Source organism: Vidua macroura, chromosome 10 (genome assembly GCF_024509145.1).
Source record: "Vidua macroura isolate BioBank_ID:100142 chromosome 10, ASM2450914v1, whole genome shotgun sequence".
Lineage (NCBI taxonomy): Eukaryota > Metazoa > Chordata > Aves > Passeriformes > Viduidae > Vidua > Vidua macroura.
Genome location: NC_071580.1, coordinates 6,815,665 through 6,827,369, shown reverse-complemented (window position 1 = coordinate 6,827,369; position 11,705 = coordinate 6,815,665). Strand labels below are relative to the sequence as shown.

Here is an 11,705-nt window from a genome sequence, read left to right as displayed (position 1 = left end):
AAAATATTCTGCAGACTGAAAAACTTGAAAAAAAAAGTCAAGTTGGGTCAATACAAAGAGTTAGGTGAGATAGTGGTAAATCACTCCAGGTTCAGATTTTGCTTTTGCTTCTTTTCTAAGTTAAAAAAAAAAAAAAAAGGCATAGTCAAAACAGTATCTTTATAAAGGAAGCTAGTTTTTGTGTGTACTGAATGTCACAGTGTTTCAGCAATTTTCTGACATTTTTTTTCCTGAAACGTATTGAAAATTGAGCACGTTCCTGGACAAAAAAGCTGTACATTTTTTTTACAACCTATTGAACTGTCTGATGCTTCTGTGCTCTACTGAAGGGTATGAACACAAATTTATATGGTTCCCTAAATCTGACCTGCCTGACTGCCTCTGGAGATGCTCCTAACTCTCACCTGCTTGTCTTGAACTTCCAAATTAAACAAACCTTTTCTATGTGTTCAGTGAGAGCTGGTCTTCCATCTCTGCCCATGTTTTATGAGTCATTTGCTGAGCTTCTGCCTGGAAATGGCCATGTTTCCACAGAGCTTGAAAAGCACTTTAGAATGAGCATCTCTATTACAATAAAATCACAAAGCAATGAAATACACTAAATTCTTACCTAAATAAATGTAGTTCTGTTAAAAATAAACACTTACCTACCAGCTCCTTCTATGAAAATGGAGAACTAGAAAAAGTAGATGGGCTGTATGGAGGGCTCTGCTAATATTAACACTTTTTCAGTGTTTGGATAAATTTTATTTATTTAAAAAAATCTTGGAATTCACCAGGCAGCATTGCTGATTTTTTTTTTTTTTTCTTAGATCATATCTGAAGGATGAAGATATGACCTAAGATCCTTTGTGTCAAATTAAGTTTGTTTTACATTTAGCAGCTGCAGGTTAGGGACAAAAAGTGGCTTGTTGGGGGACCAACAGGTGGCCAAAGGCAGCATCAACCCCTCGTGGTTCACTGGGATTTAACTTGAAACACAGAGCATGTCCACACAAACATCTCCATTCAGTAGCTGTTACACTCTTTGAGGTAGGTGCTGTGCTTTGCTTTGCCCATCCTGGTGATCCCTGAGATGACCATCACCCACAGGAGCCTGGCTGGACCCTGGCTGGGGCTGCTGCTGCTTAATCCTTGTGATGGATCCTGCACTTCACTGGCAGGAGATAAAAATAAAAGAACCTTGCTGGACAACCTCACAAAAAAACCCCACCTCAAAATCTTAAGTGAAAAGATCAATTTCTGATAATTTTTCCTTTTTCTTTCACATCAGAGGAGCTTTTATGTTTCTAACTATAATTTTTCATGACTTCCTATATAAAAATCATCCCTAGATTTTAAAATGCTTCTACAGTTCAAACTGAAAAATGGAAACATTTTGTTTTCAAAACACTGAAACAAAATAATTGACATTTACCCCTGCTTTTCACTCTATCCTGCTCAACAAAAACAATTTGGCAAAGTTTGTATTCAGTTGTGAGATGTTTGGGAACTCCAGAAACTGCATGGTTTTCCTCTGAGTGCTGGGGAGTGACGAGTGCTCAGTGGAGCAGAAAAGTGAGGAATTTTCCCAAATCTTTGATGGATGATGAACAGTACAGTGGCTAATGGAGAGAAGATGCTCAGAGCCTATGGAAAAATTGTGTTGCTGCAGAGATATTGGACAACACCCCTGAATGCCTGCAGCTAATTTAATACCAGCATGACTGTATGAGAAGGGAAATGAGCTGAAAAAATTATAAAGGTGGTATTAAATGGACAACACCACTCATGGCAGAGTTTGTACTGCTGTAAGGTCAAAGGTCTGCCAGTCAAATGAGAGCAGGAATCCTCATGGAACAGATTAACACCAGCCAGCTCTTTCTCAGCAACTTCTTCCACTGAACTGACATTAACCCTAACCCAACCCCTAATCCTTACCCCAACCCTATTTTTCAATCAGAATTAAAAAATTAATTACCCAAGTTCACTCCTATCCTCTGTACAAAAGTTAAAAAAAAAAAAAAAGAAAGTCACAAGGTGGGACTTTATTTCCTATTTGTCCTTCAGGTGGGAAATCACTGCCTTTGTGTCTCCTCTTCCTGTGTTTCCTCAACCCTCTCTCCTTGCTGCATTCGCCCAAGCTCACCCTGGAGATAGGTATTCTTCCACTGGGTACATTCTGTGAGATAAATTGACATCTCCTCAATGAAGAAAACTAAATCAAAATAAACTCTCTGTTGTCCTAGCTGGTGACATTTATAAATCTGCTGCAAGGTGCCAAATTTCAAAGTATTACAGCAAGGATGTTCACACTTCAGCTTCAGATTTAGATGTTCCAGAACAGGAATAAGGCTTGACATATACAATCTAATTAAGAAAATGACAACTACTAAAAGGCCATGGGAATGGTATCTGAAATACTTATGAAGGCTTTAAATCATTTTAAATCACACAAGGGTGCTTGTCATAGGCTTCTGATGCCTGGAAATACTGCACAGCCTTTTTCATATTGCACCTCTCCCTTCCAGGGCTTCCCAGGACAGGTTTGTCCCTACTGCCCCAAATGCCCAGCTGGGACATCAAGAGTGGAAATATTTGTGCTGGGAAGAGTCAGAACCAGCCTTAGAAGCAAGGGTTGGTTTGCCTGGCTGCTGAATTGCATGACATGTTTTTTCATTCATTTGAGCTGCCTATAGGAACATCAATGCCTTTTGCAAGGGAAAACATGAAAATATGAAAATATGAAAATATGAAAATAGAGTGGAGAAAGAAACAGGACAGACTAACATCCCTGCTGAAACACCACCTCTCTTTGGGGCAGCAGGAGTTGTCAAAAATCCCATTTGCAGTGCTAACACTTCAGTAGGGGGTTAACAGTACCAGGGATCAGATGGATAATTCCCTTCAAAATTATTGTTTTACCTCACCCCATCCAATTACTCAAGTTGTTTTGCTATCCTACAGATCTCTCCCTTAATGTCAACAAAATGATTATAGCCTACAACAGCAGCAGCAAGATGTTTCACCCACAGGAGCTCTGGTGAAATGTTTTATGGCACGGTATGTTGAAAGGAGCGTTTGATGTGTAAATGTCAGGAACAATCAGCTTCCCTGCCACCGAGGGAAAACACACAAACACAGGCACCAAAAATGTCACAGGGCACGTAAATCATTGTGCAAATGGCCAGCACAAGTGCTGGTGATGGTGGGAACAGCTCAGTGCTGCCAGCAGTGCAGCATTCCTGGCCTGGGAGTTGTGATTGGCAGCACGGTCCAGCCCCGCTGATGTTGAGGTTCCCGGATCTCCCAGCGCCGCCTTCTGCAATTCCAACATATTGATCAGAAAGGAGGTTTTGCAAATGAACATTTATAAATTCCCTGGTGCACCAGCACTCCTCTTTTCTTCATAATGGCAGCTACAGAAAGCAGTTTGATGAAACAGGCCAGATCTGAAGGCAGCAGATACTGAAATCTGGAAGATTTAATTGAATATTTTTATTACATATTTTTGGAACCTTCATTATCCCCCCACCCTCCAGGAATTTAATTACCTAAGGAAAATTATACTACTGATTACAAGATTGCAGGTTTATTTTCACTGCTGAGAACTCTTTTTTTTTTTTTTTTTTTTTTACAGCTCACATTGCACTTGCATGACTTGTTTTGTAACATCTTGAAATTTTTAATGCTATGATGAGGAAATGTACTTATATATATATATATAGGTGAACTAGGCAGAATACTTGATTTGCAGTCTTTTTGAAGGGAAAAAATGTTATTTTCTTGGTTTGAGTAGGCCTGTATATGGTTTCTTTGAGCTATTGGATAATGAGTTCACAGGATTGCTCCCAGGATGTGCCTTGTGTTTGTCCTTCAGGCTCGGTGCAACATGAGGAACTGAGAGAGGTATCTTTAAAACATAGGAAGGAATGTTTTCTATAGGGGAATAAAAATTATGCAGGAATTGTGACTACAGTGTGTATGAAATTAAACTGGCAAGTATACTGTGGTAAATATTTGACAGATAGGACAACAATTTAGCCAGATTCTCAGTTTTTCCAATAAATCATTGCACCTGGGTCTTGTAAATCATAATTCATGTCAGCCAGCACTGCATGGTGAGTTAAGGTCAGGAGAGATTTCCAAATGTGTTATGATGATTATCTAACAATTCAGCTAATAGAGCCATAGAATTGGATGAGATTTTTGTCATTTCCCATGTCACAGCAACAGAGACCTTTGACTGAAACAACATCATGAATATTGGATAAGATCCTGCAGTGCTGCTTCTCTCTTATGATATTATCCAAGGATGAAGGTTACAAATACATGAATTGTACTCTTCATTTTCCAGTGGGTAAAAACAAAGGAAAAAACCCCCCTAAACAAGTTTCAATACACAACTAGATATAATATAGCTTTTTCTTTATATATATATATATATATATCTGTATATATATCAAGTAAAAAAATCTAAAATAGTTGGAAGTAAAAAATGAAAAAATAGCTGATAGTGTTATTTTTTTCTTTACAGTGATATGGTAGCAAATACAAGACAAATGAATAATAAACCTTTACATAAGGAGTTCTGGTCCCACCTCCATCAATAGGGCTCAGACTAGAATACAAAATGGAACAAGGTGTTTTTTGCTTTTTGGCTACAACTTCTGCAAGTGACAAAAATTATGTTGATAAGACAGAAGAAAATTATAGCACTACACAAAATAAAACTCCAAAGTGTTTTCCAAAAGACCTTACAAACACCATAGGGTACAATTGACTTCTGAACTGAGGGAGCAAACACAAAGCATCACCAAGTCCTACTGAGGCTGAAAATACTGTGTGCTTATCCCGACCCGACCTCAAAATTCATCCTTTTTGTGCTATCTTACCATTAAAAAAACCCTTATCAGTGCTTTTCCCCCTACCCCCTCTGCAGTCAGTATTAAAAAGCCAAAGCCACAAATCCATCCAATGGACTGAGCCAGATGTGAGACCTCCATGATGCACAAGTGGTCGGCTGCCCTTTGTCCAGCAGTGAATTTCCCCAGAATCTTTTACACCGAAAACATCAATTGACTAAAGCTTGGCCAATGGTCACACTGAGCCCTATCTTGGCTGTAGAAAAGAAAGTACTAATCCCAGCATAAAACAAGATCATAGAGACGGTCAACACAAAACAGTAACTTTTTCAGTTGTCTGCATAATAATAACATCATGTTTGCATATAGAACAGCTTTTGCATTATTGCTCTACTTAGAAGAATATAGTAAGGAACTTATACCAGACTTGCACATTACAAACTTAAGGTTCTTTGGTGAAGAATGAGAAAAACAGTATTTTCGCTGTAACTGAATTTCAGGGAAGTCTCCTTTCCTATCTGCTGATCCTTTGGATTCTCTCGCAGAGCAGGGAAAGGTATTGAGTCAGCTTTACCATGGCGACGATGGCGACCCCACCAATCATCATGCAGGTGGGCCAGAACAGGGAGTGGAACAGCACGTTGGAGCTGTACAGTTTGGTTAGGATCACGTTCTTCTGCACTCCCTCGGGGTCGTAGAAGCAGGAGAAGCGTTGGTACTTCCTGAAGTTTTCCATCACGACATTCACCAGCGACATGGATTCTTCATAGTTCTTCCCACACTTGGGGATGTATGAACACTGGGGAGAAATCAGAGGGAGAAAAACGTCTCCAAACCTGTTTACAATGTCTGTTTGCAGGTGGCAAGTGGGGAAATCTCCAGATGATTATGCTTTTCATAACAAGAGTGGAATACTATTACGCTAATAATGAATTTATCACAGCAAAACTCAATATTTTGCACATCTACGGAATTTCCCATTGGAGAACCTCCAAGTGCTGTTCAAACATTAATGCTTTAATCTGCACAGTGCCTTGTGAGATAGGTGAATATATTATTATTGCTAATTTACACATGCAAAAATAGAACTGATGAAGTACCTCTTCATCTTAAGTGGCACACATACGCTCGCAGTTAGATGGGTAATTGACTTTCTGTAAATACAAATCTGGAAGTTTAGCTCTCGTTTGGCTTGGATCAAAATGATCACAGTGGGCACAGGAGTTCACTCAGAGGGGAGAGGGATGAGGAGGGACCTTTACACAAATATTCTCATGGGGGTAATGCCTCAGCTAAAGACATATAAGTGGTCTAGGTTTTCCTACTGACAGACCAGAGGACTTTCATTCAATCTCTTACTGAAGATCAACCTGGTTGCCAGGGTGGCTCTTAGTGAGGCCTTTGCTTTTGACCTTAGCATAAGTCCAACAGTTCAATTTCTCTGAAGATGATCCTGGATTTTCAGTTTTAGTCCCTAAGGAAATAAGATTTGGGGGTGACTCTATCTAGCACAGTTGCAACCTGGATTTCCAGAGAATACTAAGGGCAAATTATTTTAAAAACTGCTTTTTGGAGTCCATGCACTGAAGGTATTCCATGAGAAAGGTAGGACAGTGGCCCTGGGCTCTGCTGACCACTCCCTGCCAAGAGCTGGTGTGGGCTGGTGAGGTGATAGGCAGGCACAAGGATTGAGGCCACATCTGGACAATTTTTGACCTAGAGCAGAAACCCCTCAACTTGCTGTTGCTCCTGCTGGTCTGGAAGATGATTGATGGGAGCAGCCCAGGGCCTCTCACTTCCTTCTCTCTTCTATGCACTTACACCCCACCAAATCTGAAAGTTTTCTACAACTGCACAGGATTTTGAATTACTGCTTCAGGAGGAGTGGAAATCTGCTGCTTGACTTCTCGTTGGACATGCAGGATGGGGACTCAGCAGGCTGTTTGTCCTGGTGAGAACCTAAACTAGCTCCAGATAATTTATAATTTATGAATTTATAATTTAATAATGAGAAAGTGAATTTTGCAAAGGAAAGAAGATGTTTTGATTAAAATAATGTGACCCATGGGTTTTGATTATTACTGTTTTAATGTATATACTTTATAAAATGTTCCTCCATTCTTTTTCGTGATGTGCTGTGAGTTCTTTTTTTAACATGCTGCAACAAATCTCTAGTCCTAATTATGATCAAAGGATTAACCTCATAATAGGATTTGATTGATTCATTGGCAAGTTATTAACACAGAATATGATTTAAAGCATGGCAGAGAGATTGCCTGGCGTTAGCAGACTGGAGCATTAATGGTGGAGTGTGGCCACACTGCCATTATGAATATTTCATAGAGCTCTAGAAATTAGAAATGAAAGATATCGGAGCATTAATATCTCATCCATCTTGCTGCTGGTGTGCATCTGCTCCCTATAGGATATTGTCTTCTGCTCTGACCAAATTTGTCTTAAATGTCCAGTCACAAGCCCTCTTCCAGTGCCCATGAGTCGTTAATAGATCATAATCTACTAAGTAGGGGAAATTTCTCAGTGAAACGTTCCTCATTTTCCCTTAGTAAATTATCACTGTCATAACAGCAGTATTTCCAGTTCAAATGGGCTTGTGTTGTGGTTTTTTCAGGGAATTTGGGGTTTTTTTCTTGTCATTTTTTTGCTATTTGTTTCTGTTTCTGGAATTCCCATGAAGTATCCTGAATGAGGTGATTAAATGAGAACTTGGCCACTTTGGCAAAATACAACTTCTCATTGACAGAAAACAGAAGGTATGTAGAAGCCAAAGGGATGAAAGATTCCTGGGCTCTGAGTTTTCAGAAATATCCCAAGAGTGCAGTGAGTTCAAGTACTGTTCAAGTGTTCTCAGAAGGAACCTGAAGCAGAACTTGAGCTGTTCCCTACACCTGCTGGCACAGAGCCCCCATCCGTGTTGTGCTGCCCATGATGGAGGGTCTGGGAGCATGAAACTGTGAAGTGCAGCTGTGCAGAGGAAGTTGATTTATTTTGCCTCTCACCCAGACTCCTTGTGCTGAAGCTGTGTCTCCCTCCAGGCTGTGTTCTCCCAGGTGCTCTCCAAGGTATGTGTGCCCTTACTCTGTGTGCTGTCTGCCTCACTCTGGTTCCCCTGAGCTCCTGGAAACATCCTGATCTTAGCTTTGGTCCTCAGCACAAGGACATTAAATTTTGTTTGTGGACTGCTCCTGGCCTCCTTCAACATCTCAACTTTCTCAGTGAGATCCCAGGGCTGTGTTTCATAGGTGCTTGGCAAACAAGTAGGAAGACTCAATAACAGGATTGTTATTGTATTGATGCTTCCTTTGTTTTTCATAGTTTAAATTTTCAACAGTTTTCTCCAATGCTTGGTAAGGAATTTTATATCCACAAGTGTTATGCTGTACCTGTGAATGTAGACAATTAAATCTATGCTGGTTTTTGGCACTTCTGCATTGTCAAACACTTGGAAATCTGCAAGTAAACAATATTTGGTGCTCTGCCTCAGATGAAGCATGAGAAAGATGGTTCCTTGCAATCTGAGCACAAGAAGGATCTATCAGACAGTTGCAAATAGAAGTTGTGATTAATGTTTTCATCTCTACTTTCCTAATATAAAGGATTGGGTAGGTATCCTGCTTGAACTACCTCTGGACACTTCCAGTCCAGTGGCCTACTCAGTGTAGAGTTGCTCAGGGACTTGTCCAGTCAGGTTATTAATGTCTCCAAGGATGGAGATCACATAACTTCTCCAGGTGAGCTGGAGGCAGTTTCCCCTAAATCAATGAAGATACAGTAAAAAGGTTGTTGCCAGAAAAGCCCCCAGTTCAGGCTGGGCAGTAAAATACACAACTCTCATCATATGTCTGTGGCTGGGGTTGGTGTCCAAGCTGAGCCTGGAAACTTAGGATGTGCTGTGGCAATCTTTGTGAGAAGGTGGTCAGGATGTCAATTTACATCTCCTTTGGAAAATGCAACAAATTTGGAGAAGGATTGAAGGAGATTGAAGGATTGAAGTTCTGTCTCTGAGTTGGCCTGAATTGATTCCTTCAGAAGGAATTCTCCAGTTCCCATCAGGAATCCATAGTGAACACCTCTGTTTCCCTTCCCTGCACCAGGCAAACTCCTTCCTGACTTACAAACACCTGAGTCTTCAGTGAGAAACCCTGAGAATCCACATCATTTCTGAGTCCCAGGCAGTTACAGCTGATTTTGGTGATTAAATCTTTCTTGTTATCTCACTAATGGAGAACTGATATAAATCAGCAGTTGCTCCAATGACATGAAAAGAGTCAAAATTACATGATATGAGATCAAAATGGAGCCTCTCTAATTGCTTTAACTACCACAGCCCTTCCTCATGGTGACAGCCTGGCTCTGTGGCTGATTTACCTCTTGCAGAGTCTGTTAGAGCCTTTGGCAGCTGAGGAAGGAAAGTGCAGATGTGGAAGCATTTAAACTGTTTTGTCTGTAGCATTGACAAGGGGCTGGGCTTGTCCTAAAGGCTAGAGATAAAGTAGGCACAGCAAGAGCAATGAAAAGCCAGAAAAAAATCTTGTGTGCTTTTCTTGGAAAGACTTGGGCAGCTTGACAGGTATCCACCGACTTCCCACTGATTCCCACCAGAGACCGGCGGCAGCACGCTGTAGATCTCAGTATAAATTGTACCTACTCCTCACTCCACCTTCTGAGCTGACAGCCAGGTTAGACAGAAATTCTCCTGGATAAAGCATGATTTAAAATCAAAGTGGATTTTGCTCTGTCCGTGCTGGCTGGTGGGAGAAGAGAGAGGCAGGCTCCAGATGCTGCTCTGTCTCTGTGTGTGGGTGCTCAGGAAAGCAGAGAGGTTGGTGGAGGGATGTCACCTTTTGAAAGTCACTGGTGTTGGTCTTGGAGTGTCAGGACTGTGCTCTGTGTTGTCCCCAGTAATGTCAGAGCTCAGTGAGCCAGGCACGTTTTTTTTGTTGTTGTTTTTTTTTTTTTTTTTTTTGTTTTGTTTTTGGTTTTTTTTGGTTTTTTTTTTGTTTTTTTTTTTGTTTTTTTTTTGGTTTTTTTTTTTTTTGTTTTTTTGTTTTTTTTTTTTTTTTTTTTTTTGGTGGGTTTTTTTTTTTTTTTTTTTTGTTTACTTGGCAAGGGTAAAGACAGGGAACACAGATGTAAGTGGATGGAGAGCCTCAGGTTAGCAGCCAGCACTGCTCAGGACTGCTTTCCTGCTGCATGGGGATGCTCTCTGGCCAGGGAAGAGGGAAAGCACATCTGGAGTGCTGAGATTGGTTGTGCTGAGTTGAGCTTGGAAACTCTGCTGATCTGAGCCATGAGCAAGAAGACAGGTATTTTATAGACATTGCAAAATTCCACTCAAAACTGCTTTTGTATTCAGGTCACATAGCCAGCAGCATGTCAGGAAAACCTAGGAATCCTCCCGAGAGCAGAGCTTAACCTGTAAAACAACCTTGGGCTGGAGAAGTATTAACTGTGCCTACACTAAATTAAGAGGAGGTGGCATCTGGGAGGATTTCAAAGTCCATTTCAAGCAAGCAAAAATTATCAATAAAAGAATGTGGAGATTTATGCTGAATCTCTCAATTTATTTGAATCAGTGGAGCATAGAGCTTTATCTGATCTCTTTTAATCAAATTGAGGCGTGAACATCACAGTTTTGCTTTTGCCTCAGCAGGAAGTGAGGTCTGTCCTGCCTCAGGCTGCATGGACAGTGAGTGCCTCTTCCTGCACTGATGCCAGAGTGGAGGGGAAAAAAGGGGGAACTCTTCTCCATTTCACACTTCAGAGCCAGAGGACTCCATCTCTCAGCCACGAGAGTTAATTATCCAGCAGAATAAGCAGCCTAGTGCAACCATGCCATACTTGGACTAATTTTAATATCACTTAATCTTAATATGCAGGATTAATTTGTTCTACTGAACAGCTGCCATAAATAGAAACACAATAAGTTAGAAACACAATAGTGTCAGCAGCCTGATCCGGGGGTGTGCTTTGCCAAGTTTGGGGTTCAGTGACCTTGGATAACCAAGCAGTTAAAGAAAATCTGACACCTGTAAGTCTAATGATTCCACTGTGTCCCAGCTCCCACCAGTTTGTACTCTCAGGGGCACAGGCACTGTCACTATGAAGAAAGGAAGGTGGGGAGAGGGACATTTCCCTGTTCCCAGCTCTCCTTTCCCTGTGGAAGGCAGGGGGTGATGCACAGCCCGTGTCAGCTGCACAGCTGTGCTGCCACTGCCTTCTCTGCATCTGCTGCCTCCTTCAGCCTCCAGCAGGAGCTCTCTCCATCCCACCTGCATGGAGTTATGCTGGAGTTTGTACTTGCAGAAGCAGAGACAGGAATTCTTCAGGTTTGCTCAAAATAATTCCATTATTTGCACCTCTGGAATCAGTTGTGCTGTAAAGATGGGGCGACTCCTTATCTTATTCACACCCCAAAGCCAGGCCTTTTATGTTTGTGCTGCTGCTTTTATCTTGGCACCCCCCACTCAGCAAACTTTCGGGGTCTCTGCAGGGTGAGTGCAGTGACTGGAGCCCAGCAGCACAGCTGACCTCAGGGGAACTGCTCAGGTTCAGAGTTTGTCACCAGAGATGGAGATGGGCTCTCAGCTCTCCCCACCACCTTGCCTGCCCTGCAGAAATGGTGCCATTTCCATTCTCACTGCCACATGGATGCTCCCTGCACGTTTCTAGGGGTGTTCACTGTCGTGGGGAGCCATTCCTGGGTGGGAAGTGACCTGTCCACAGCTCCACGAGGATGTGCTTGGTGATCCCCTGCTCCTGTAAAGCTCTTGAAAAGGATGAGGGAGGCTCCAGCCCCTAGGGCACAGCACCCCGTGTGGAATGGATGGAGGCAGAAAGTTG

At 41.6% G+C, this 11,705-nt stretch overlaps 1 protein-coding gene across 5 annotated transcripts in view; it reads right to left on the bottom strand.

Annotated features, from left to right (window-relative positions):
• Positions 1 to 3,445: 3,445 nt before the first annotated feature.
• Positions 3,446 to 11,705, bottom strand: part of LOC128812452 (calcium-activated potassium channel subunit beta-2) — a 139,016-nt gene continuing 130,756 nt past the window's right edge. For all 5 annotated transcript variants that reach the window (XM_053986872.1, XM_053986875.1, XM_053986873.1 and 2 more), the window contains one exon: positions 3,446 to 5,643. In XM_053986872.1, the coding sequence (XP_053842847.1) occupies positions 5,359 to 5,643 (285 nt within the window). In that variant the 3' untranslated portion in view covers positions 3,446 to 5,358. The remainder of the gene's footprint in view (positions 5,644 to 11,705) is intronic.